The 27417-nt window shown below is 31.6% G+C and overlaps 3 protein-coding genes across 4 annotated transcripts in view; 2 read left to right on the forward strand and 1 right to left on the reverse strand.

Annotated features, from left to right (window-relative positions):
- Positions 1 to 2436: 2436 nt before the first annotated feature.
- On the forward strand, positions 2437 to 5895 carry LOC124918361 (DNA-(apurinic or apyrimidinic site) endonuclease). The gene is made up of 9 exons (XM_047458537.1): positions 2437 to 2765; positions 3355 to 3447; positions 3591 to 3735; positions 4454 to 4655; positions 4752 to 4830; positions 5057 to 5118; positions 5196 to 5282; positions 5413 to 5516; positions 5603 to 5895. The coding sequence occupies exons 1-9, from the start codon at positions 2523 to 2525 to the stop codon at positions 5695 to 5697; spliced, it is 1110 nt and encodes a 369-aa protein (XP_047314493.1). The 5' UTR covers positions 2437 to 2522; the 3' UTR covers positions 5698 to 5895.
- Positions 5896 to 8158: 2263 nt separating this feature from the next.
- On the forward strand, positions 8159 to 14905 carry LOC124920415 (lysine-specific demethylase JMJ705-like). 2 transcript variants are annotated; one of them, XM_047460904.1, is made up of 7 exons: positions 8159 to 9246; positions 10343 to 10421; positions 10890 to 10957; positions 11066 to 11216; positions 11710 to 12344; positions 12433 to 12912; positions 13372 to 14905. In XM_047460904.1, the coding sequence occupies exons 1-7, from the start codon at positions 8397 to 8399 to the stop codon at positions 14637 to 14639; spliced, it is 3531 nt and encodes a 1176-aa protein (XP_047316860.1). In that variant the 5' UTR covers positions 8159 to 8396; the 3' UTR covers positions 14640 to 14905. The 2 variants fall into 2 exon arrangements, with proteins under 2 accessions (XP_047316860.1, XP_047316861.1); XM_047460905.1 differs by having other exon boundaries at positions 12436 to 12912.
- A 3455-nt stretch (positions 14906 to 18360) lies between these two features.
- The window catches only part of LOC124920416 (callose synthase 10), a 30282-nt gene continuing 21225 nt past the window's right edge, over positions 18361 to 27417 (reverse strand). Inside the window, exons 32-51 of the mRNA XM_047460906.1 lie at positions 27145 to 27276; positions 26956 to 27024; positions 26709 to 26880; positions 25614 to 25731; positions 24772 to 24891; positions 23782 to 23897; positions 23608 to 23691; positions 23107 to 23219; positions 22831 to 22883; positions 22584 to 22760; positions 22427 to 22474; positions 22182 to 22340; positions 21336 to 21449; positions 21155 to 21243; positions 20870 to 21028; positions 20074 to 20176; positions 19752 to 19871; positions 19479 to 19529; positions 19208 to 19390; positions 18361 to 18748 (exon numbers count right to left, since the gene is read on the reverse strand). Of these exons, the coding sequence (XP_047316862.1) occupies positions 18509 to 18748; positions 19208 to 19390; positions 19479 to 19529; positions 19752 to 19871; positions 20074 to 20176; positions 20870 to 21028; positions 21155 to 21243; positions 21336 to 21449; positions 22182 to 22340; positions 22427 to 22474; positions 22584 to 22760; positions 22831 to 22883; positions 23107 to 23219; positions 23608 to 23691; positions 23782 to 23897; positions 24772 to 24891; positions 25614 to 25731; positions 26709 to 26880; positions 26956 to 27024; positions 27145 to 27276 (2420 nt within the window). The 3' untranslated portion in view covers positions 18361 to 18508. The remainder of the gene's footprint in view (positions 18749 to 19207; positions 19391 to 19478; positions 19530 to 19751; positions 19872 to 20073; positions 20177 to 20869; positions 21029 to 21154; positions 21244 to 21335; positions 21450 to 22181; positions 22341 to 22426; positions 22475 to 22583; positions 22761 to 22830; positions 22884 to 23106; positions 23220 to 23607; positions 23692 to 23781; positions 23898 to 24771; positions 24892 to 25613; positions 25732 to 26708; positions 26881 to 26955; positions 27025 to 27144; positions 27277 to 27417) is intronic.

Raw genomic sequence — 27417 nt, forward strand, 5'->3', positions numbered from 1 at the left:
TGTTAATCCACACTACACACCCATGTTTAATCTATGTTATTTGATTGTATTGACATATGTGACTATTGAGGGTTTAGTTACGAACTAATGTAACAAAAATCGCTTTAATCCTATGTTGATATAATTGATGGACGAGATTGATATAGATGTATTTGGAAATGATAACAATATTTTGAGCTCTTAAGGTTATAATATACAATTGAAGGAAATATTATATGACCCAAGTGGGAGATTGTTGGAATTATTTCCAATATTTGGGTACATATATTATTTAATAATTGTATATTAGTTGTTATCATAATAAAGATTAAAGCCCAATTAAAGTGATCTATTAAAGTATAAAGATTATGGGGCTTATTTAGACATCTATAATAAATGTGGGGATATATTTGTGTAGAAGCAGAAATACCATTTATTATTTCGTTGATGGACCGAATAATAAATGGGTATATTAGGGCTAGGTCCCCAACCCATATAAATAGCCTACCTATTTGTTTCTCTCATCGAACAATAAGGTTTATGTTCATTTCTCAAGAACACTAAAGAAGGGCTATCAATATAGGGTTGGAAGACTTAAACTCCACCACATCAAACAATCCGATCCAGGTCCAGATCCAGAACGAGAAGATCCACATTCAGATTCAGGTCCAGATCCAAGATCAAGAGAAGATCAAGAAGAAGAGAATAACGAAGAACGAAGAATGGCTTAATGGACCGTTCTTTATTCAAGATCCAGGTACGTTTCCGTAACATATGTTTATCTTGATTTATCAACATAGAGTATTAAGAATATACATTTAAGGATTAAAGATCTAGACTAAAGATTCTAACATCTACTGGTTAATTACTTATGAGTAGAGTCTGTCTGTAAAGACAGACGTATATCTATTGACCAATTACTTATGAGTAGAGTCTGTCTGTAAAGACAGACGTTTAGAACATAGCGCCGTAAGCCATTTTTTAATACATAACCAAACACCAAACTCTTAAAACGAATATATGATTTTCTTTACTTTAGTTTCTTTGAAAAGAAAACTAAAGTGGCGACTCTCAAGTCAACTAAATCGATACATTCACAAGTCTATCGATTTAAAACATGTATTGTCTATGCATCATCCCTTCTACTTTTTTACGGGATACAAAGGAAGGTAAGTCAAAGAGTTCTTTAACATAGCTCGTTTTTAACACACTAAAAACGTTTTCTCTTAAAAAATAGTATACGGGTCGTACCTACCCTACGTCTCTTACCACGGGAGCACGTGAGGAAGATAAGACATGAGGTCGATAATTCTGGATCGCACAAACCGCCCTTAAAGACATAATATTTTTTTTTAATTAAGAATGAAAAACGGGTAAACCAAAAAAATGAGTACAATAAGATTTCTTTATAATGTCTTAAATTTTAATAATGTAATATCAATGCCTATGAAAGTATATGAATTTAGTGTAATATAATTCAAATTGTACAAAGTCTTGTCTAATAAATTAAAATTTTGGCACTAATAACATTATGATACAAACAAATATTCAATTTTGAACTTAAAATTTAAAGTAATATAATTTATTCTCATTTTTCCTCAAATAAGATACTTTCTTCCCAATTTAGATGGGTGATTTGTTATGAGAACTGGCAAAATTTCATAGACATCACTAATCTTTATAATATTCTCAAACATTTCCCAAACTTCTAATTTGGAAAGGAAAAAGTCCATTTCCAAAAAAAATAATAATCATATTTTAACAATGTTAATAAAATACTTTGACAAGATCATTAATAAACATTCAAATAAATAAATAATCACAAATAATAATTACATTTTATTTATTTAGGAAAGTAAGATGTGAGACGAGTCGAGTCAAACCGAACAATTTCAGACTTAAGCTGGGCTCAAATTTTTATATTAGAACTTAAACTGGGCTCATATATATTATGCTCGAGTTTGGCTTATTTAGAATTCGTTAAGAACTCTTTTGCAACCTAGAATAACACTTTTATGTGGAGAACTTCACAATTTTTTAGGGTTATTAAATATTAATTTATTATCAAATATTAAAAAAAAGTCTTTGAAGGAACATGTTTACCCGTCCATGAATGAGTTTATAAATAAATATTTTTTTGAGTTTCTAAAAGAACATATTTGATAGCCCATTAACGAGCCTTTAATCAAACATATTCGCAAATTGACTTGCCGAATATATAAAGCTCTATTTTGCTCGTTTAATTTTTCAAGCTTTTAAACAAGCTCGAGTTTAACTCATTAAGACTAACGAAAGAATTCGAAAGACTTTTTATCGTTCGATTAATCTCTAGACGATACAATCGTAATTAAAGATTCTTTTATAATAATCTATATTTAAAATTTGAAAGAAAAAAAAGTTAAGAAAAATTAAATAAATGGCCCAATTTTTATTATTGTGTAACAATTGTGAAGTTCATTCCTTTCAGTTCTGAGTTCTCCACTCTCTGCTTCTTCGTCTTTGGAGAGGAAAGCTGCTGGTTTAAGTTCAAGACTAAAGTGAGAATGAAACGCTTTTTTCAACCCATACAGAAAGATGGATCCTGCAAGAAACCCAATCTTTCCGATTCTGTCAACGATGGGGAGAAGAAAGAGACACCGGCCGCCGCCGACGACAACCATAATAAAGGGGAGCCGACAAAATTCGTAACATGGAATGCCAACAGTTTCCTTCTCCGGGTAAAAAATGACTGGCCCGAGTTCACCAAATTCATTGAAACCCTCGATCCTGACGTTATCTGTATACAAGTAAGGAGATTCTCCGTTACCCACTTTCAATTTCTCTTCTTTTTCTAGGTTTTCATATTTATCATTTTGATGACATTGAATGCTGTGTTTGCTTCAAACTATTAATCTGTTTCATGGGTTACGCAGAATACTTAAAAGTAAACTCTAATTCATTCTAAGTTCCTCAAGAAGGTCGATGATATTGTTTAAATAAGCGAAAAGATCTACATGTGATTAGTCTGCAATGAGATGATGAAGGGATTATGAAAAATTCCCACAATGAAATGTGACTTCTTCTTTGCAGCCCTTGCTGTTCTACAGAAAGCTATACAAAAGTTGAAGACTTAAGCATTGATTCAAATTGTTAAAGTTTTCACATGGATAATTTCTTTATTATGATGAAGTTACTTTCAGTAGAGATAGAAAGCTTATTGTTCTTACTTATTAAATTCTCTTCCTTAAATGATTTGAGCATTAATTTACAAAGATGAACATATATATAGATGTGTGTGGAAAGCTCCTTGAGTTTCTCTCACACTTATTCACCATTTTGCTAGATAAATGGCTCAAAAATATGTAGTAAATTTTGTAAGAGCCAATTTTGTTGTAGGAGGTGAGAATGCCTGCTGCTGGGACTAAGAAAGGATCAAAAAACCAAGGAGAGATTAAGGATGATAGTAACTCATCACGGGAAGAGAAGCAGGTAAGATAAGTGTCCATTTGATTTCTAGAATTTTTTCTCCTAAAACTAATAGTTATGGTTCAATGTTTGAGTTGGTGCAGTGCAAAATAACACAGTTTTTCCATAAATAAACCATAATTTTCTTTTGCTATTGAAACTTGCAGATTATGATGCGAGCCCTCTCTAATCCGCCATTCAGAAATTACAATGTTTGGTGGTCTCTTTCAGATTCAAAATATGCAGGGACTGCGATGCTTATTAAGAAATGTTTTTCACCCATTAAGGTCTCTTTCTCATTGGATCTAAAAGGTACAATGGGTTTCAATTCGATTCATATTTACAATTGGAAATTCACATAGTTAATTGTTAATTGATGAGAAAAAAGAAGAAGAGGAAAACTATCCTTTCTATGTTTTTTTTAAAAGGTCAACTTTTCATCAACCTTTCTATGTTTGTGTTTCAGTTGATTAGTGTTTCTTCACTTGGTTAGTTAGAGCTGGTTTGATGTTGGGTTATTTGGGATTTTTATTGACTTTTTTTGATTAACCAATTATTTGGGGTTTTAATTGGTAAAATTACTATAATGTCCTTTTGTCTGTAAAATTTAAATTTATAAAATTAAAGTATTAGAGTATTTTTTTGTGATGTTTGAAAAGAAAAAAGATGTGATAGGAGGTTTTTTGGTAAAAGAAACCCAACATCGAATGAGCTCTTAGTGTCATCATTCCTCTGTAATATGGTTTATGTTGAACCATGAGGAAAATATAGCTTCACATGAAGTTTAATTTATTTTTTACAAGAGAAACTTTGTGTGTTAAGTTTGAATAAATCCATTTTCTTCTTGTTTTGAGCGAAATATATGCCACTTATGTCCAGTTTTGCAATCACTTTTAGCTATCAAATTAACTACTTTCTTAAAATCATTGACTACATAGTTTAAACATCTTTACCAACAAAAATGTGATGGCATTTGGATAATTAAGCAATTATGTACATATTTAAATATACCCATGTCACTACTTTTTAGGTTCAAAACATGAAATGGATGGGCGAGTTATTTTAGCAGATTTTGGAACATTTCGTCTGTTGAATACATATTCACCAAATAACGGTTGGAAAGACGAAGAGAACGCATTTCAAAGGAGAAGAAAATGGGACAAAAGGATGATAGAGTTTGTTTCCCTAGTTTCTGATAAGCCCCTTATTTGGTGTGGTGATCTCAATGTAAGGTATTTCTTCTAGTGCTCATAATAGTTGATCGAATAAAATTTATATAATTCCAAATTGAAGAAAATAGGGATTTTGATCCGTTTGATCTTCTGTAGTCATGAAGATATTGATGTGAGTCATCCTGAATTCTTCAGCTCTGCAATGCTAAATGGCTATGTTCCACCAAATAAAGAGGTAATATGTATATCATCATTCAAACGTTATTTTTGATTTGGATGTTCTGTTCTTGGGTTGTTTGTTTTGCTTTGTTGGATTTGATCGAGTTTTGTAAATGTTTGTTTTTGTTGTTGTGCTTGAGCGACGTTTTTTTTAACATGTAATCAGACGAATAGTTAATGTTTTTTTTTTAAATCATTATCATGGGAACTAGACTAATTTTCTTCAATTATTAACTATGCAGGATTGCGGTCAGCCAGGATTTACCTTATCCGAGAGGAAGCGCTTTGGTTCTTTACTAAAGGAGTCAGTATATCCATTTTTTCGCTTTTGTTCGAGATTTAATTTAATTTTGCTCAAAGAAACACTGCATCTTATTTCAGGGGAAAGCTTATTGATGCATATAGATACCTGCACAAAGAGAAAGACATGGACTGTGGATTCTCGTGGTCAGGAAATCCAATTGGAAAGTATGCCTAAAATTTTAAATTAAAAGATACAATTTTTAGAATTGATTATAGATTGTAGCTATTACTGCTGATTTAAGTATAGAATGTCAGATTATTTGAATTCGTTTGTTTTCTTAATTTAACGTTCCAGATATCGTGCAAAGAGAATGAGAATAGATTATTTCACAGTCTCGGAGAAACTCAAAGATAGAATAGTTTCTTGTGAGATGCACGGACAGGGAGTTGACTTGAAAGGTATCGTGTTTTCTTGATTGTTCAAAATTAAATCGTTCTCGATATGTTGGTTCTGAAAAAAAAAGACTATTGTAAATGCCTTGCAGGTTTCTATGGTAGTGACCATTGCCCAGTATCCCTCGAGCTTTCACAAATCAAACCCGAACCTGCTTCCGAAGAAGCTAAGTTTCTCGAAAACTAACTTGGCTAGTTCATTCTTAGCAAAAACAATCCAAACCCGAATCTCCTTTTTAGATTTTAATTTTTGCAGTGAAGGAATAGTTGTATTAGAGATTTGGATTTGTGAAGTATTTAATTTATGTGATGTATTTTGTTATTATTGGCTGCAGTTGTTTCTGTATCTTCTTGGGAAATTGAAGTCCACAAAATGTTTTTTTTTATTACTTAATCATTTCAGAATCACTTAAAACTTAAATGCTTAATTCTTTCAGTTAAAATGGTTAAATAAAGCATGTTGCCAAGGCTTGATTTCAGTTTAAATGTTGGATCATCAATTATTTATTAATTAATTTCTTATACAACCCCTAATTTAATTAAATGGAAATTACATTTTTTTCTGTAAAAAAACTGTTTTTTAATTAAATGTAATTATATGTTTTTTTTTTCTATTGAGAAATAAGAAATTTTAAATTATAGAAAATTTTGTTTGTTGGGAGAAGAGTATTTGAATTTTGAAAGAGAAAAAGTACAAAATCAAAAAAAAAAAATACAAAAACAGATTTACTCGTTTTTCTAAGATTAGAATCCACATTCATTATTTATTCAACGTTAAAATATTTTTTTAGATAGCCTTTGATGGATTTATCAAATTAACTCGAATTTAAAGTTTTTAGATTTCATTTAAAGTTGTATACTTAAAATACATATTCAATCTTCTACTTTTTCTTAATGAATGATTATTCGAATTTAAAGTTTATATATTTTATTTAAACTTTCTATACTTAAAATATATATAAATAAATATATATAAATGTTCAACTTCTTAGCTTTTTCTTTCTTAATGTTTTGTTTGTTAAATTTTTATTTATTTATTTATTTTGGAAAACAGAGATATGTTGGTTCGTATTTGAATTGTTTTCACGGTTTAATTTTGAAATATCACAAGATCAATTATTTGGGATGAGATTTTTTATTTATTTGAATATGTTCGAATTTGGATTGATTTCACGGTATAATTTCAAAATGTCACAAAAACAATTATTTGGGATGCGATTTCTTATTTAAATTATTTAAATACCTAGGTAGATTGACGTATCTCTTAAGGGATTAGTTGGACTTCAGCCCAACCCAAATTTTATTTTACAGTAAAAATGTAATGTTATAGTATCATATTTTTTTTTCAATTTAATTATTTGTTTATTTTTTTTAAATGGTAAAATTCACATTTATCTATTCATTTTATTTATAATTTTATTAAAATAACAACAAAAATTTAATTTTATTATTTTTTAATGCTAAAAATCAATGTTGTTACACAATAAAGACTGTATTAAACAATTGGTAACAGAGTAATAAAATATTCTGCCTTTATTTAATTGTAATATTATAATAAAGTACATAAGACATTTATATCTTCACATTTAATGTTATATTTCATTTTTATAACAAGATTTAGCAAGATTATCTACTTTAATTGTAATCTTATAAATCTATTAATTGATATATTTATCATCATCGTTTATAATTTAAAACCAAATACAAAATTTTCATTCAATTTTAACATTTCTCTTCAATGGAAGAAAATAACAAAAAAGTCCGGACCATTCCTTACAAGTAAAAAATTAATCCTTCAACTTTGATTGACTATCAAATAATATATTTAACAAAAATAGTGCCTTGAATTTACATAAAAGAGTTAAATAGCTACTTAAAACTTTTAATTAGTTGTAACGTAGCACTCTATCTCTTCAGGTATGTTTGTTCCGTAATTTCTGATATGAATTGTCATGTTAAGGATAGAGACAGTTGTCCCCCGTTTTGACCGGTAATGGACTGGGATAGTGCGAGATGGTATTTGTGTTCTCTGGACCTCGGTCTTATCCTATTTCTGCCAGAATATAAAATCACAGATATAATTATTATTTTTTATAAAAGTTTATTTTTTTTATAAAAATATGATTTTTTAATATATATTATATTAAAAAATATTTTTATATAATTTTATTTTTATTTTTATTTTTATATATATATAATACCGATGCCTTGCAGGAATTCCCTAAAACCAAACGGGACGAGGATGATGGTAAAAAAACTTTCCGAAATAAAACGGGGTGGGGTTGATAAATGTATGTCCGTACTCCACCAGACTGGTCCAGTAAAAAAATTCGACCTAAGAGACAAAAATGTCACGAGTTCGATTTCCACCGGAAGCGTTTTGATTAAAACGGAAAGCAATTAACTATGAAATTTTATACTCTCTCCATAATTAAAAAAAATAAATAAATGCATCCCGTTCAATCCGCCTCATTGCCATCTCTAATTCTCGTATTTAAATAAGGGCATAAATATTTATAATTTTAAAAGTTGAATCTATTATTTAAATAAATTCTAAAATTTAATAGTGTATTTACATTAATCCTATACCCACAATTTTTTTTTTTTGGTGTAACTCCCCCATCCTCATCCCCCACTCTCACTCTGTCTGCCCGCTCTGCCCAAAATTTTTCACTGATTCTCTCTCTTTATCTCTCTCTCTCCCCTGTTACCATTACTAAAGAAAAGCAGGGGAAGAAGAAGAAGGTATAGAGAGAGAAAGAGAAATGGCGGACTGAATATCAATAGCTTCATGATTTTCTCTATCTAAATCTCTCCATGGAATCCAAATGATGCTCACGGATCTCACCGAAAGAAGCTTGAGTTGCAGACAGAGTAATTGAAGAAATGACTTCATCGGCAGTTACAGCAGAGCCAGGAGATATCGAGGTTTTTTCATGGCTCAAAACCCTACCTTTAGCACCTGAGTTTCATCCTACTTTAGCAGAGTTTCAGGATCCGATTGCTTACATTTTCAAGATCGAGAAAGAAGCTTCAAAGTATGGAATATGCAAAATAGTTCCACCCTTACCAGCACCAGCGAAGAAAACCTTAATTACAAACCTGAACACTTCTATCGCTGCTCGTTCAACGAGTTCAAACCCTAAATCTTCTCCAACGTTCACCACAAGGCAGCAGCAGATCGGGTTCTGTCCGAGGAAGCATCGGCCAGTTCAGAAGCCAGTTTGGCAGAGTGGTGAAGATTATACTGTGTCTCAGTTCACTGCTAAAGCGAAGTTATTTGAGAAGAATTACTTGAAGAAGATTGTTAAGAAGACTCTTTCGCCTTTAGAAATTGAAACCCTTTATTGGAAGGCTAATGGTGATAAACCTTTTTCGGTTGAGTATGCTAATGACATGCCTGGTTCGGCATTTGCGCCTTTAAGTGGTAAAAAGGAGACAGGGGATTATATGACGGTTGGAGATACTGCTTGGAATATGAGAGGTGTTTCTAGGGCTAAAGGATCTTTGTTGAGGTTTATGAAAGAAGAAATTCCTGGTGTGACATCTCCAATGGTGTATATTGCAATGATGTTTAGTTGGTTTGCTTGGCATGTGGAGGATCATGATCTTCATAGCTTGAATTATATGCATATGGGGGCAGGGAAGACGTGGTATGGAGTTCCTAGGGATGCTGCAATCGCCTTTGAAGATGTGATCAAGGTTCAGGGATATGGAGGAGAGATTAATCCTCTTGGTTAGTTTTCTACTTCATTTTATTTGATTCAAGAACTTAAATCCTGTACCTCTCTGTTTTATGTTTTCGTATGCTCTGTTTACCATTTGTTTATGAATATAAAAATCTCTGTGTCAATCCTTCTTAGGCGGAAATTGTTTGATCATATACCCTACTGATCATTTAGATGGTGAGTTTATGAAGATGAAAATTCGCCAAAAAAAAAAATACAACTTCTTATGCAGTCATGTTCCTCAGTATGGACAATGTGCAACAGTTTTGCGAGGAAAAAGAAATACCATAGACCATTATGTTGGAGCACAATTCTTTTGGGAACTTGTTTTAGGTTATATGAACTATGATTTGAACCCACCAGGGTAGTCAAGTGGTAAGTCTCTTATCAAAGAGACCACCAAAGGTTTGAGGTTTGATTCTCACTAAGAATCTCTCATCACTCGATTGATTAGGGTATTGGACTTGGATCCCACACCCGAAGTATGTGACCATGGTGTGAGGTGTAAATAACCTTTAGACGTTGGATGAGCTTTAATATCAATTAATAATAACTCTTCGAAGAACCACACTGCTTAAGTTTAGGAGGTTTAGGCATACTGTTCGGGATATTTTTTTTGTAAATGTTAAAGTTCAAATTAACAGAGTTGTCACAATACGACTTCTAATAAATACGAATATAGTGTCTACACCATGTGACCTGAACGATGTTTATTGAACAACTGATCCATCAGGCTACATTGAATTGGCACAAGCATGAGAATTGAATCTGACATTGAAAATATGAGAAATAGTGTGGGGTTTAATTCAACATAACTGCAACGTTTAAGTTATAGTTCTCCTAAGGGTTAGTCCAACCTCAAAGAGTACATTTATGTTACTAAAAACTTATTTTGTGTTGGTTAACTGATAATCGTATTTTATGGTGGTGAGTTTGTAATTATAGATCAAAATATGATTAATTTCTTGCTTTAGTGAGAGTGTTTTTTTTTCTTATTTATTTACCATTGATCTCTTAGAATCAATCTTTCTTATGTGATATCTGAGACCTTTGTTCATTGTTACCAGTGTTCTCATAATCATGTTCATGATATGTTTCTTTCAGTGACTTTCGCTATTCTTGGTGAGAAGACAACGGTGATGTCGCCAGAAGTACTTATTAGTGCAGGGGTCCCTTGCTGCAGGTGAATTTTATTCATTTTGTTTTGATAAAACTAAAAAATTCAATTGCATTTGAAAGGAAATCTACTGACTTTATTGATCTCTCTTAATCAAGAGCTTGTTTGCAAGGTGAATAATGAAAAATCAGTTAGTGTTCTTGCTAACTTTTTTGAGACGATAAAATGGATTACAAAATACCCATCTAGGATAGTTCAAGTGATAAGAGTTTGTAATCTCCTCCAGGAAAAGAACCTTGGTAAAAAAAAGAGTAAAAGGATGGAATACAAAATAACATGTGGACTATGGTTTTCTTCTGGGTCTTTCCATGATTCAAAAAGAAACAAACATTAGGATCATCACATATGAACGGAAAATTTCTGTATCCTGAAATTGGCCGAGCACACTAGTCTACTATGGTTGTTTGAGGGTAAAAGTTGCATCTTTCTGTATCCTGAAATATCTCATCCAATTTTTCTGTCTTCTATGATCAGGTTGGTACAAAATGCTGGGGAGTTTGTTGTCACTTTCCCTAGAGCATACCATTCAGGATTTAGTCACGGTTAGATATCTCCTATTGTAATCTCTTGGCCATATTCTTTACTTAGCAACAATATACGATATCCTGTCTTACTTTATTTCCTTTGGCATCTGTTTTAATTTATTGCAGGATTTAATTGTGGAGAAGCAGCTAATATTGCGACTCCTGAATGGTTGAGATTTGCAAAAGAAGCTGCAATTCGTAGGGCTTCAATCAATTGTCCACCAATGGTATCTAATTGCCAGTTACTCTATGACCTTGCATTATCACTGTCTTCGAGGTGAGCTTCGTGCACAACTTTTTTTTTTATTTCTTTGATTGTCAAAGATGTCTATTTTGAAATGCTTCTTGATTGAAAACTTATTATTGCATTCTCATAGTTGTAGGATAATGATGACTTTTTTTTTTACATTGCATTCTTTTCTTTTAATAGGAAACTAAGGAATTAGAACATGAAATAAAACAAAAAAAATGAAAGTGAAAATATTTGAGCCTATTTGGAAATTGGTATTATGTCACAGGATCATGATCAAATTATTTTCTAGATCATTGTGATTTTTGGCAAACATAACGAATATAATGTCTTCCATAACGTGATCAACATGAAAAAAATGTAAAACAAAACAGCCCAAAATCAACATTGCTATTACCTAACCAACTATACATGAAAAGTGTAAAAGCAAATTTCTCAATGAACACTTTCATCATACTTCATCTTTTATAATTGATAAAATCTAATTATCTGTCTTCACCTAATTGTTTTTATGAAATAGGTTTTCCAGTGCAATCAATTCAGAACCACGGAGTTCAAGGTTAAAGGATAGAAAGAAGGGTGAGGGTGAAACCCTAATCAAAGAGTTTTTTGTAGAGGATGCTATAAGGAATAATGAACTGCTCCATATTCTAGGGAAAGGATCATCTATTGTTTTACTTCCGCAAAACTCTTTAGATGATGCTGTGGATTCTACTCTAGACACTGCTTCTCGGTTCAAAGGAAACCCTGGATTGTCCTTTGGTTTCGGTAGTTCAATAGAAGAAACAAAGACCTCAGGAAGTTTAGTCTCTGACAATTTCATGCTAAACAGGAGAATGGAAGTCAAGAAGTTGTCAGGCCTCTTTACAGGGAAAGTGAATGATACTGTTAAAACCTTTACTTCTCCACCGCTAACAGAAAAAACTTCTCAGGGTAATAAGTTATATGATAAAGGATTGTTTTCCTGTGTAACCTGTGGAATCTTGAGCTTTGCTTGTGTTGCTATTGTTCAACCTAGAGAAGCAGCGATTCGGCACTTCATGTCAGCTGATTCTAGTATCTTTAGCAATAGAGTCATCGTTTCTGGTTCAACTAATGATGGTATTCCAGTCACCAACAATCATTCCAACTTTCCTGTTCACAAATCATTTTCTGGTAGGTTTTTTAAATCAGAATTTAGTAAGAGTTGTTACTTTTGCGTGTGCTTTTTGTGCATTGTTTTGAATCCCTTTTTGACTAATAGCAGGACGGGTGGACAAAAGTGTCCGCAATGGCTTGTTTGATGTTCCGATTCAATCTGTTGAGAAAATGCAAATAGAAGATCGAAGTGAAGCTGTCATCTCAGATATTGAGATGCAAACAGCCTCCACCGCCCTTGGATTGTTGGCTTCAGCTTATGTTGATTCTTCCGATTCTGATGAAGAACAGGTTGGAGACAAAGTCAGAGAACATTCACCCAATCTAAGTTTTAGAGCGGATGAGGACTTCTCTGCGGAGGTTGAAGTTGAGAGTAGCATTCGCGATGAATCGAATATTGTTGAAACTGATGTTACAAATAGTTCTAAAGTTACCTGCAAGGCTATATCTCATACTTTTGAAAATGGATTCGGGTCTGATGATGATTCTTCTAGGTTGCATGTCTTCTGTCTTCGACATGCTGCAGAAGTAGAAAAGCTACTTCGTCCAATTGGTGGATCTCATATTATGCTTCTCTGCCATCCAGGTTAGTCCTCATGTAGTTGTTTTCACTGTTTTCATATGATCTTGGATGGGGATTTTTGGAGGGAAGTGATTTTTGTAAAATGAAGTTTGAGATTGAAAAGTAAGAGATAACTAGTATTATTGGACTAATAGCTTCTTAATATATCAAACTCTAGGTCAAAATAACATCATTTGATAAAAAAGTGAATTTTAGGAGAAATCTGGATCTTGTTGAGAAACCGCCAACTCTTCGGTCAAACGATCCAACTGTCTGTTTATCATGTAATTTATACGGTTTTGAAATCTCTCCAACTAGAAGTTCAGATGCAATGGTGTTTCCTAATTATTCCAATTTGTGTTGTTTAAGTTTATCATGTTCAATATTATTGAAATTTGCCGGGCACCAAAATGATTTTACATTTGATTTGAATCTATTGTAGCTTATGATTAAGATTCTTATTATACATTAATAAATTTGCAGACTACCCAGAACTCGAGAGTGCTGCAAAGCTAGCTGCTGATGAACTAGGGATTGATTACATCTGGAATGACATCACTTTCAAAGAAGCCACAAAAGAAGATGAAGAAAAGATACAATTATCCTTAGAAAGCGAAGAAGCTTTACATGGTAATGGGGACTGGGCTGTAAAGCTAGACATCAATCTTTACTACAGTGCAATTCTCAGCCGCTCGCCCCTCTACAGTAAGCAGATGCCTTACAACAGTATCATTTACAAAGCATTTGGTCGTTCTTCCCCTTCTACCCCGAAAAAAAAACTCAAAGTTTACGGGAGATCATCAGGAAGACAGAAGAAGATCAAAATGGCTGGAAAATGGTGTGGGAAGGTGTGGATGTCGAATCAAGCCCATCCTTTATTAGTAGAAAAAGATTTCGATGAACAAGAAGAAGACATAGAACAAGAACAAGAAGAAGTAGAAAATGAAGATAGAAGCCTTTACTCTTGGGGAAGGTCTGAAGTGAAGCTCGAGATTCTAACTGAAAATGAAACCAGAAATCGAGAGATTCCCACTAAGTTGACCATTGACGTAGCCTCCTCTAGTAGGAGAAGCGCAAGGAAAAGGAAACAAGTGGCGGAGAGTGTTTATTTGAAAAAGGAGAAACGTTTTAAGATGGAGGAGTTATCGGATGAGAGTCTTGATCAAAACCAAATAAGAAGCAGCCTTAGGAACCAACGAAAACTTAAACAAGAAACAGATAATGCAGTGAAAACTTCTAAACCCCCTAAAAAACCTCCGGTTGCCAAGTCAGCAGTGAAGAAAGCGGCTAACATGGATAGCCAAACAGACGGTAAGAAGAAAAAAGGTTCGGCTGGTCTATCTACTACTACTAATAACAATAATAAGAAGAAGACAGTAGAAGATGAAGGCGGAGAGCATGGTTGTGACATTGAAGGTTGCATGATGAGTTTCGGTTCAAAACAAGAATTGGTTTTACACAAAAGGAACATCTGCCCAATAAAAGGGTGTGGAAAGAAATTCTTCTCGCACAAGTATTTGGTTCAGCACAGGCGTGTACATGTCGATGAGCGTCCTTTAGGTTGTCCTTGGAATGGTTGCAAGATGACATTCAAATGGGCTTGGGCAAGAACAGAACATATTAGGGTTCATACAGGTGAAAGACCTTATGTTTGCACATCTTCTGGATGTGGGCAAACGTTTAGGTTCGTTTCGGATTTCAGTAGGCATAAGAGGAAGACGGGTCACTCACCTAAGAAGGGTCGAGGGTAAAAAATGTTGGTTTAATTCAGATACTTTTTAACAACTCAAAGTAGAAGAAGAAGAAGAAAGGATGGGGGAGATATCAGTCTCTTCTGATTATTGTTGTTTTATGTTGTTTTAAGAACTAGAAAGAAGAAGAAGAAAAAAAGAAGGGCTCTTTATTCTTGGCCTATTTATTTGTTGTTTCAGAGAATTTGTACCTAATTGTTAGATGTGCCCATAAACAAACCTAGCTTATTGAGACCTTTGGAATTCTAGCAAAATTGATTCTTACATCTCTTTGTGTAGTTTACTTTATTTTCTTTTTTCTTACTTTGCATTGTTTTTTATTTTGCTTTTTTCACCTCATTCAAAATATAAGTAAGAATTGTTGGATTTATACTTGAATTGTTGCCTCATTTTGCTTACCAAAACATCACAATATTAATTTGATCTTTAGGGGATTATGTTAGATTTTAAACTATTTTACTTTTATTATATAATAATAATATTACACACAACTGCTTTCTTTATCATGTGGTGAACGATTTAAAAGAAATAAAAGAGTTTTTGAAAAGAAAAGTTATGAGTACGAATTTCTAAAAGAATCCATATTACATTTGTTTGCTTCAATCCGAAAAAGGAGGCTCGTACGGGATGATAATTTTTCGATCTTATTAACATTTAAAATTCTTACATTGCTTTATTATTTCTTTTTTTTGGAAAGAAACAATAACAAAAATATTTCTAGTGGGCTCATCTTTTATAAAGAGATGCTAATAGAAGAAGAATAAATAATTCACATTTTGATAAGATTTGAACACATCTTGCCATTAACTCTGCCATTTTTAATTATCATTAACTCTGTCATTTATTTTTTTTAAACTACATACATTATGTTTACAAGATTAATACCATTTCACAATTATTGTTATCCTAAATTTAAATTACATTTAATTTTTAATTTTTTAAGTATACATTTTGTTCAAAAGATTGGATTACAAGATGCAGACTTGGTTTGGTCGAACCATTTCTTGTTCTACCCACCTTTCAAACAAATTTTCCCAAACTACCCACATTTTTATTCACATTCCCAAACTACCCACATTTCTCTCTCTAAATCATTAATCAACCTTTTAATTACAAATCTTTCACATTAAATTCACTAATTACTTTATTTTATAAATACAAATATATATATATATATATTTTAATATATATAATTAAAATTAAACATTATAAATATAATTCAAATAAATATTATAAATTAAAATAAAATATTATACACTAAAATAAATTAAATTACATAAAGTTTTAATATTATATTATTTATTAAAATAAAATAAAATATATATTATATAAATATTAAAATAATACATATATTACATAAATATTAAAATAACACGTATATTTTAAAGTTTTTTGTAATTTATTTTATTTTAAGGTTTTTTAAATTAATATTTTTATAAATATTTTAAGATTTAGGTAATTTATTTTAAGATTTAGTTTAATTTATTTTATTTAATATTTTAGTTTATAATATTTATTTTGATATTTAATTTAGTATGTTTAGTTTTAATTATATATATTATATTTATAAAATTAAGTAGAAATAAAATAGATGTGTTGTTTTAATATTTAATGTAATATATGTGTTATTTTAATATATAATATTAAAGGTGTAGGTAATAATTTTTGTTTTAGTTTATAATATTTATTTGTATTATTTAATTTATAATGCTTATTTTTAATTATATATCATAATTATAAAATTAAGTAAAAATAAAATATATGTGTTATTTTAATATTTATGTAATATATTTTATTTAATATATATTATTAATTTTAATTATATATATTTGTATTTATAAAATAAAGTAATTAGTGAATTTAATGTTGAAGATAGGTAATTAAAAAGTTGATTAATGGTTTAGAGAGAGAAATGTGGGTAGTTTGAGAATTTGAATGAAAAGGTGGATAATTTGAGAAAAATTGTTTAAAAGGTGGGTAGAACAGGATTTGGTTCGTTCATATTCATATGTAGTAACTCTGTCAACCTCGATTATAGGAACAATAAAGGACGCATTTATGACATTACGACAGTTCAACACAACTTTACAAACAAGAAGATAGAAACAAAGAAAGAATGCATTTATGACATTACGACAGTTCAACCCAACGTTACAAACAAGAAGACTACACCAAAATTACATTTGATTTAAATTATGTATTTATTAATATGTTTTTATTTATTATATATATATATATATATATTTATATGTAATATTGTGCACCTATTGACTCTATAGACTCTATCAACTTCGAATTTATAAAAAAAAAACACATTTATAACATGACAATATTAAAAGTAAAAAAAACAAATTAGGATGGTGATACGAACAAGACAAACAAAAAAAATAGATTTAATTTAAAATATATTATATATAGAAAATTAATCAAAATTTTAAAAAAATAACTTAATTTTAAATATGCATATAAATATATTAATACCTGCACATGTATGAAATATACTAAATTGTATGAATAAGTAACTAAATGACTAGCACAAGGTTAATAAATGAAGATCAAATTAAGGAAGAACATGTTGAGGGGCATAATTTGAAATGAAACACTTTTCTGTACTACCCATATTTCAAACAAATTTTCCCAAACTACCCACCTTTTCATTTTCATTTTCAAACTACTCACTTTCCCTCTCTACAATATTAATTAACCCATTAATTAATTCACTATCTCTTGACCCACTAATTAACTCCCCCTCTCTCTAAACCTATTAATTAACTCCCCTCTCTTTCAACTATTAATTAATATCCTCACTTTTAAATTATTAATTAATTCATTCTATCTCAATTAAATAATTAAAATATATTATATAAATATTAAAATAAAATAACACATATATTTTATGTTTATTTAAATCTATAAATATAATATATATATATAATCCAAATTAAATACACTAAATCAAATAATTTAAATAACTATTATAAATTAATTAAAATAAAATACATAAACGAAACTTAAAACTTGAAATAAAATACATTACATAAATATTACATCACAATAAAAAACATAAACATTATAATAAAATAAAATACATAATAAATATTAATCACGTTTAATATACAATAAAATGCATATTTTATCTTTATAATTTAATTTTTTTCTACAACATTGGTTTTATCTTTTAACGACTTTTCATCTAACTTTTGAGTTAGTGATTTATCAATTCAATATTATATTTATAGTGATTGGTTAATCATACTCTTGATATAATTAATATAAACTTATAATATTTATGTATTATTTTATTTTAATATTTATATAATATATTTTAATTATTTAATTGAGATAGAATGAATTAATTAATAGTTTAAAAGTGAGAATATTAATTAATAATTGAGAGAGGGTTAATTAATGGGTTTAAAGAGAGAGAGAGTTAATTAGTGGGTTAAGAGAGAGAGTAAATTAATTAATGAGTTAATTATTATTGTAGAGAGAAGGTGGGTAATTTGGGAATGAGAATGAAAAGGTGGGTAGTTTAGAAAAATTTGTTTGAAATGTGGGTAGGACCGGAAATGGTTCTGGTTTGGTCCTAGTTTGCTCCACAATCTTAACTTACCACTAAATGACTTGAAATTCACATCTAAGTTAAAACTAGTTTAAAAAAAACATTACAAGCCGCGATATATATAATTAAATGACTTGCATAAATAGAAAGGCAAGGCGTGGTGACAAAGATGCAAATACATATTAAACTCAGAGTTGAAGAAAAACAATACTCTATATCAAACTCGTCTACAAATATAAAACTTGATAAACAAACAGTAAAAATGAAAAAATAAAATTACAATGACTATATGGAAAACTTATTTAGTCTACATCATGTCTACATTGGCTTTGTTCCCCGCAAGAATGAGAGAAATCTCCAAACCGCGACTAAATGCCTGGTTAAAGAGGAGGCGAGATTGAAACGTGGAAACAAATGGGAACCAAGACAATATTGCCACTGGTGCAAATATAATCATTCCCATTCCAGCATCGTACATTCTCGCAAACTCCCTAACCGAATCCCACAGCCCAAGTGTCCAAACTACTCTCCTCCATGCAATTGCCAGCTGAAATTACCACAAACATCTTTCTTATTATACAAATTATTTTTTTACCAAAATAACCTCATTTTCAAATATCGTTAAAATACTAAAATAGTGCCTAGCACGACCACCCACATTCATGGCCCCACTTCAATTAGGGTGTTTTTAATGAAAATAGAATCTGAGACCTTTGATCTTTTAAGCAAGATTCTTGCCACTTGAAATCATTTTTTTTAAATTAAGGGTAAACTTTTCATTAATGAGAAAAATGTTGTGAATGCGAGAAGCATTCAAAAATATTTTAAATCATTTTAAAAATATTAAATATAAATAATATTTTAGGTAATCCAAATAACCCTAACTAATCTTCTATTTCATCAAAAAGTTCCAAATAACACTACTACCATGAAGTTCTAAATGTGGAACAAATTACTTGAAAATAATAGAAACAGAAAATATTGGATGTTAGCTTAAGAAACTTACACTTAAAATAGCCCAACCAGTTGGAATGAAAGCGAGAATGCAGGCAAACAAGTCCACAATTGTAAGATTTGTGAAGGCCACAACGAGGCATAGTGCTGTGATTAATAACAGAGATAAAACTCCTTGCAGAAATCGGATCATCAATTGGAAATTTGTAGACTTCCTTGGTGTAAAAGTGAACATCTGTGTAGCAAAATAACAAATTTCCAAGTTATTTCCATATTATCAAAGAAAAAAAGATGATTAGAATAAACGGAGAGTGGCTACCAACCTTGAATATGAGAACAATCGTTACCAACACAACCCATGAAAAGCCATAAAGCTGTGAAAAGTAACAGCCAAATTAGATTAAGGCCATGTTTGATGTAAATCATCAATTAAATACACTCAATTGTTTTAGACTATACTTTTGACATCAAACTATTCCTAGGTAATTTTGTAATAGAACCCAAATACCAAGGTTATTCGAAACAATCATCATAACAATTTCATTAAAAAAATTCAAATGAGAACCAAATAAAGAAAAAGTCAGACAGAAGCATACTGCAAGCGATGTATTTTTTCCTGTAAGATTGAGTTTGTACACAATGCCATATTGAAACATGAAGAACCTCAAGCTTAAGATAGTTTCCAGTATCCGTCCTCGTAATGTTTGGATATGAGCCTGTACAGATGGATAAAATCCCTAATTAGTGATAGTAATGAATAATTTCAATTTACTTTAATTTAATATAATAGATAAAATCTTTCATTACTAGAATGGAAAAATGACCAGTACTAGTTTATGCAGTACATAATTTAATTCAATGGAAAAAGAAAAAGATCAATAATGAAGCATTGAAATAATTGTTGATTATTTCTATAACCTGTTCTTCGTCCCACCAAGATTCCCAGCTGTGCTCCCCCTTTACCCCAACACCACCTTTGTACATTAGCCAGCTCGTCCAGTCATCAAAGTCCTCAACTGTCCTGATAACCCAGTTGCAACACAAGTTAGAAAATATATTTCTGAACAGTTCCAAATGATGTACAAAAATTTCTTTCAAAGGAAATTCAACCCCATTTAAGAATATAGAATCATATTAGGTGTACAAAAAATTATAAAATAGAGCTTATAAAACTAGAATACATAGATTAGGGGTGTACTATATCCGATTTATTTTCATTGGAGAACAATTTTCCCATAAATATGTGGGCCATTTGGAAGCAAAGATTAATTAATGGGTCTGGCTACTATTGAGGTTGAGAACAAATTAGACTTAATTAGTTAGAAACATAATAGAATTTTGTCCAAACTACATTTGGCATAAAGGTCTTTGCATTTTCTGATGAAACATCTCAAACGTGTGAATTTCCCATGTTGCTGCTTAAAAAATTGGAATCATCATTACTACTCCCCAATTCAAGGTAGGCTTCTTTTTCAAGCAGAAACAAGTATTTGTTGAGCCAAAATCAAACTCGGGTGGTCAATAATATTTCATTCCAGATCCCTAATTGTTTTAATGTATAAGAGTAACATTTTTTTTTTTAATTTCAGTTCTTGTGTTAATCATAATGAATTTCCACTTTTACTATGTTACTCGCTTGAACAGAAGCAAAAGGTAGTCAGCTTCTAATTAAACACGTTATGAAAACAGAACAGAAACAGAATATGTAACTTACTTCTGCCACTCAAAACCAGATGGGTTGAAGATATAAGGAGCAAACAACCATGAGATGACAAGAAACCAACTGCTAAAAGTAACCAAGACATATGAAACAGCCCCTCCTTTTGCATATCCATAAGCAATATAAACTATAAGCAGCAGAGCCACTTCCAACCTGTGGAAAGAGAAATATAGTGCAGAAGGTTTTATTAAATATATGCATCAGTCCTCTATACGTTTCCACACAAGAGAAGCTTAGATTAAAGCAAAGTTTTCCATCTGAAAAAAAAGTCCCACTCACGCTTTCACAAAATGACTTCTTGAGTACAGCCTGTAATTATCTGCAAATTTGATGTGCTGCACAACAAAGCCACGGCCAGTTGCTCTATACTGTAGGTGGTAAACAGAAGTGCAAATGCAAATCATTCACAGAAGTAAAACATATACTAAGCAAGTATTAACTTCAAAACCAGCTCACATACTTTTGCACCACCGTGTAGAATTGTACGCCCAAAATAATGTGTTCTAGTTCCTAGTGAGAATGTGAAAAAGACAGAACATAGCTGCAGCTGCATTGTGATAAAACTGAAAATAGCCTGCAAATAGATCATGTCAAGGATGACTTGCCATTAGATAATTATAATAACATGCAATTCTGAATAAAAAACAATGCTACATATAAATTTAAGGGATAATATAACATGCTATTCATTCTTAAATTTAAGAGAGAACCATAACTTATGCACCTAGTGAATAATCAAGCCTCAATTCTATATTGCAAACAAGAGTAATTACAAGTTACTTTTGCACCTTGATACTACTAAACTTTATCAGCTGATTCCCAAAACTAACCAGGTAGGTAGGTTATGAAATCGGCCATAGGCCATATTTTGCTAACCTTGCAAGTAAGGTAATCATATAATTTCCAACTACCTCTCAAGTATCAAATCATATCTACTCCATTTTGAACCCTTCACAACCCAAACCATCACTTTGTCCCACAAGAAATGCTTGAGACCTTGTTTCATCAATATTAATTATTTTAGAATATCTCATATATGTTCATTCCTAGCTCTACCATTCAATCATAAAATTCATACCAAGATTCTAATCAATCACTTACACTTATGAAAATCAATCAAATATGTTTAAAGCTGCATCAAACTAGAAATTCTTGAGACCTTGTTTCATCAAAATTAATTATTTTAGAATATCTCATATATGTTCATTCCTAACTCTACCATTCAATCATAAAAATCATACCAAGATTCTAATCAACCACTTAAACCTATGAAAATCAATCAAATATGTTTAGAGCTGCATCCAACCTTCAATAATCCTAACTCAAGTATAAAACCCATTATCATCGGAACAGCAGTAAAAATTCCAATCTGGACCAAAAATTGAGTATTTAGAGCTGCATCCAGAGCAGTGCTTCCCAGCCTTTTACCGGCATTTGCAATTCCACGGTCCAGTCCAGAAAAGGCCTGAAACAATCAGAACAATTCAACTATTACATAACAATCAAAAATAGAGAATGGAAATATTTATGAAAATATATCCTCAGATTTACCAGATAAGCTCTCCCATATAAGAAGGTGTATACCGTAAGAACTGTCATCTACAATCAGAACAAAAATATAAAATAAGAAGTGCATAATCTAGGAACGGTCACGTCAATTAGCTTCAAATTATTGGGAAACGACTCAAGTTCTAGAGAGATCATGTACCATTGTGCAGACATAGAAGCCAACAGTTGTGAAGTAAAAGGACAGCATTCTAATAAAATCAAATAGCTGTCCAAGCCTGTATATATCCCTACTCAGAACTTGCTCTCCATTTCCACCAGCAACTTTACCTTCAAATAGTGCAATTTGGTTTAACCCTACATCTCTTCCTTTACCAACCTGAGTTCAAATCTAATCAGTTAAAGAACACATTCACTATTGAAAACACAATAATGCTACAATAGTCAACCTGAATGTACTCATGATGAGTAATATTTCCCTGTCTCAATGTAGAATTGAACCCTGCACAAAAAGCAGTGGAATAATTGATGTTGCTTATACTTCTAATATTACTCACATCAAAACTGAACTACAGCAACAAAAACATCTGAGTAACATTAGACTGTTTACAAAATCACAGAAATGCTCAAATATTTCTTTACTCGCATGGATTAAAATTTAATTTCATTTAGTGATCAAGTCTCACAGAAATAAATCAAAAGTACTATAGAACCAGAGCAATTACCTGCATATATATCTTCACTAATGTTGATAACACGAGAGGACTTGCTAATACCTCCTCGAGAAATATGAAAGATGCGATCAAAAACATCAGGATGTCCATAGTGCATACGAACTCTGCAGATGTGATGCCAAAACATCAAATAGTTTTCATATGAGAAGTAACGAAACCAGCAAGATGCTAGAGCTCATTAGACAGCACAAGCAGCCCAGGAGTTCCCCAATGACATCATAAGCTAAACAAATGATTCTTAATTGAATATTATTGCAGAGCGGAAGCCATGGACGTGAATCCATGACCAAAACTGATGGAAAGGATACCCAAGATAGTGAATACTTAGAATTCCAGATAAATTTATGTAAATGGATGCTAAGATAATTTATCATGTCTCCATTGTGTCATATACCCAACTTGAGGTTTGAAACGGCATAGGATCAGACCTTGTGCAAAGAATCCGTTAGGGAAAGCAAGTAATTCTCTATGCAACAGTATCACAGTACTTACTTGAGTGGCTTTGCCAAAACACGCTGGCCTAATGTGACAAAGCTTGTTTCCTGATTAGACATAAACCAAGCTAATGAAGACACACTGCATGGTTCAAGCAAGCATGATTAGTCAGCAAGAAAAAAGTGGAAACATATAAACTATTTCTCTAATGAGAAAAGAGGCAACTTCTACCTTCCTGTAAATACATGCTCTCTAACACCGAGAATTGTTGGAGGGCGAAGACCGTGATCTGCCTTGAATTCCTCGAGGAGATTTCTCATTTTCATGGCCTCTTCTAGATAATTATCCTAAATAATAAATAAAGAAAAGAAAAAGCTAAGCTATGTGGCCAAACAAACATTCAGCTAAACCATTTACTATCATCACCACAAAAAGAAATGGCATACACACACAATGTCAACAGTTACACTATTGATAATTCATGATCTCCTTTTCCATTTTCAATCAAAACAGTTGAAAAGAAAATATAGTTTCAGCTGATATTATATACTTATTTGCTAGCCTGCAAGAATACAGCATCCATTTGGAATCCATTTATTTCAGCCATATCAATGAATATATGGTCAAAGAAAAATCATATTCCTTTTTTTATGATAACAATAGCCTTTAAATAAATCAAGAAGAATCACAGTATGAAACACTTCATTTAGAAAAAATAAAAGTATCCCATCAGTTCAATTTTTGGGGTTTACTAATTCAACAATGCAACATCCTTCTAAAGAATTTGTTACACCTAAAAAAAGCTATTGTGAACTACCACATGTAAAAAACAAACTTGACAGACACTATAGAACAATAAAAGACAATTGTTTCAAAATTATCATTCAATAAAAAAAGACAAAACCCCTTATGCATGGGAAACTTCTTGGTGGAAAATGATTAGGTCTTTTGAGAATCAAGAATGTAAAAGAAATACGTCAGCTTCAATGTAACATTTATGATAGCTAAACATATGTAACTTCATTCAAGGCGCCGAGAATGCAACAAAGCAACCATAAAGGAAAGAAACAAAAACGCAAAAAACAGTATCCCACACCCTGAAGGCTCTCAATCAAATTGTTGTCTAAGGCTCTTATTCAAGTCCATAATATCCCCACCGACGAGGTTATTGCTCTTCAAACATAACGGTCTTTTCTTGTCAAGGTATATGCATTAATTTACCTGATTCATGTCAATAGTCTGAACAGCTTCACCACGAGTGAATACGATGGCATGGTTTTGATTTTCAGGCTTCCCTTCACCAAGTTTTGGATCTCCAGGAAGTTTAATAGAATATATTTCCTTCACAATTAAAAAGAAAACTAGATTCACTACCATATGAAACTTACAAATATAATGCTTACCATATGATCTAAAAACCCTAAGATATTGACTATGCAACACTAACAATTGAAAGGAGAAACACCAAGAAGAAAAGGAGCATGAATACATAACCAAACAAGTAAACTCACAATAGTTGTTCATAGAGTACATATCAATAATGTGCAACAAATGGTTAGCTGATATTAAGGTAAGAGAATAAAATGTAATATGTCAACCAAAATCCCAACAAGGTAAGGAACAGCAAATTAATGAAGAAATCAGGAGCACAAAGAAAAATGGCATCATAATTCTAGTCAAAGCCATATGTATCAAGAATTACATCAAAGAAATTTCTGTACAGTGAAAATGACTGATGTATAATCACAAATAGCAAGATAGGAAATAACATTCTTTTCTGGGACACTAATACAACTATGGTTGACTCATTAAACTCTTCACCATCGAGAGAAATGACAGACTTCTTCCTAGAGATATTTCTAAAAAAATAGAGAAGGGAACTAAATCCTAGAGATATTTCTAAAAAACAGAAGACTATAACTAAGAATACTGCATACTAAAGAAAATAAGTAAAAAATAAAAACATGAGCACACTCAAAAGGAGAGAAAATTGAGGTTTGGATCAATCCAAAATAGGTGCACAAGTTATGGAGAAGGCAATCATCACTATCAATATGGCATACTTGATCTTTTCCATTTCCATCAGCTTTGACAAGCTTTGAGAAGTATTCCTTAGAATCTTTTACATCAGGAGCACCACTCTCTTCCACATGTATGAAAGCGACACGGAGAGCTTCATTCCTAAGAATACAGATATAACAGTTTCAACATTTTGTCCAAAAAGGTAGCAAGAGGTTAATAATTCATTAAAAATTTAAAATGTATGTTCTTCCGTGGCATATTAACATATTTTGGGGAGAAACTGAATTCATCTTCTCTTGTAATACATGTACCTTAAAATGAATCACCAATTAGTGTCAGCCTTTAACCCTTTTTGAAAACAAAATCTTCTCTAGCCTTTACTCTGGCACACACAAATGTTTTTCTTTTTTATTTTTGTTGCCTCGACACTACAACTAGTGTCATATCTATATATCTAGATGGAGAAAATTATCCTTTAATCTTTCAGCACGGTAACTTGGAAAAAGTGTATTCTCAAATATACAACAGATGAGAAAATTACACATCACATATTCGAGGATAGAACTTAGATGACTTATTTTAGCTTTTCCTTTAGTAATTTAGACTTTCTAGGCAACTCTTAGGATTATTTGGGAATAATTTATTTTGCTTGTATACTCCACATTTTGCAAACTTATACAAGAAAGTCTCCCTACCATGGTGAAACATCCAAACCCTCCAAACCCTCCAAAGGAAGTTACTTATTAAAAATATTATTGTTTGGTTCATTACAAATTTGACTAATTGTTGACAATTTTCCTAGAAAATAACCAGTTAGAAGAACCTTGAATATTAGATATGATATTTCCTTAAATTATGATATTCATGGGGAGAATAATTACGTCATCTTTTTATAGAAAGGGGACATAACTCATACGGATATAGATCTCTCATGGGCTTATAGATAAGGGAAGCTGATTCCACAATTACAGGAACTCCCAACAGAAAGTATCTAATAAAATCTGACCTATTTACAGCAGATAATAGTGACAATAATTCCTAATACTTACGGATAAACCCTAATAATTTTGATAATTCTACAGAAAACAAGGGATACGCAGCAACACATTGTGCATGTAACTTGATTATTCAGGTACCTTTGCAACAACAGCGCAATGTCATTAGCCTCAGGTGCTTTTCGCTGTTTTTGTTGCCCGTAGATTTGGCAAGAGACAACATAAGTAAATTTTATATCAGCTTGTGCCCGAGCTTCGCGTGACATTTCAAATCCTTGTACTGAAGGGAAGGTTGAACGTGGGTTGCTGTCCCCTATTGGCAAAATTTGGTAAAGTCAAGCTTTCTTCTCAAATGAGAAACAAATTCACAATATTTAAGATAGGTTACCAGCCAAAGATCTATCCTCCAGAAAACTCTGCAGCATTAATGCCCTTCTATAATACATCATTCCACGCACTGTGTTTAAAAAATGCAGAAAATAGAATCAGAATCAAACAAATATTCCTGCCATAACATACTCCAAATGAAATACCACACAAAAGAAGCAACAAAGAGCTAGAATCAACTGAATTTGACCTGTCCTAGCTAGAGTTTGGCCTCTGTAAGATGCCCAAAATCGAAGCTCCAAGGCATCACTAGAGCTCTTCTGAAGTTCATCAGCAGCAGTCTCTCCTTGGCCAATACGTTCCAAAAAGTTGTCCCATTCATCTAAATTTGAGAAAAGTACATATTTATACAATTGAACATCAATGGAACTTAACTACAACAAAAATTGATGTGTAAACTATCTATATCTATGCATAAAAGTGTGTATGAAGCCAGAAATTTCTTTGATGTACCTAAGATATC

The sequence above is a fragment of the Impatiens glandulifera genome, chromosome 1 (genome assembly GCF_907164915.1).
Source record: "Impatiens glandulifera chromosome 1, dImpGla2.1, whole genome shotgun sequence".
NCBI classification, from domain to species: Eukaryota; Viridiplantae; Streptophyta; class Magnoliopsida; order Ericales; family Balsaminaceae; genus Impatiens; species Impatiens glandulifera.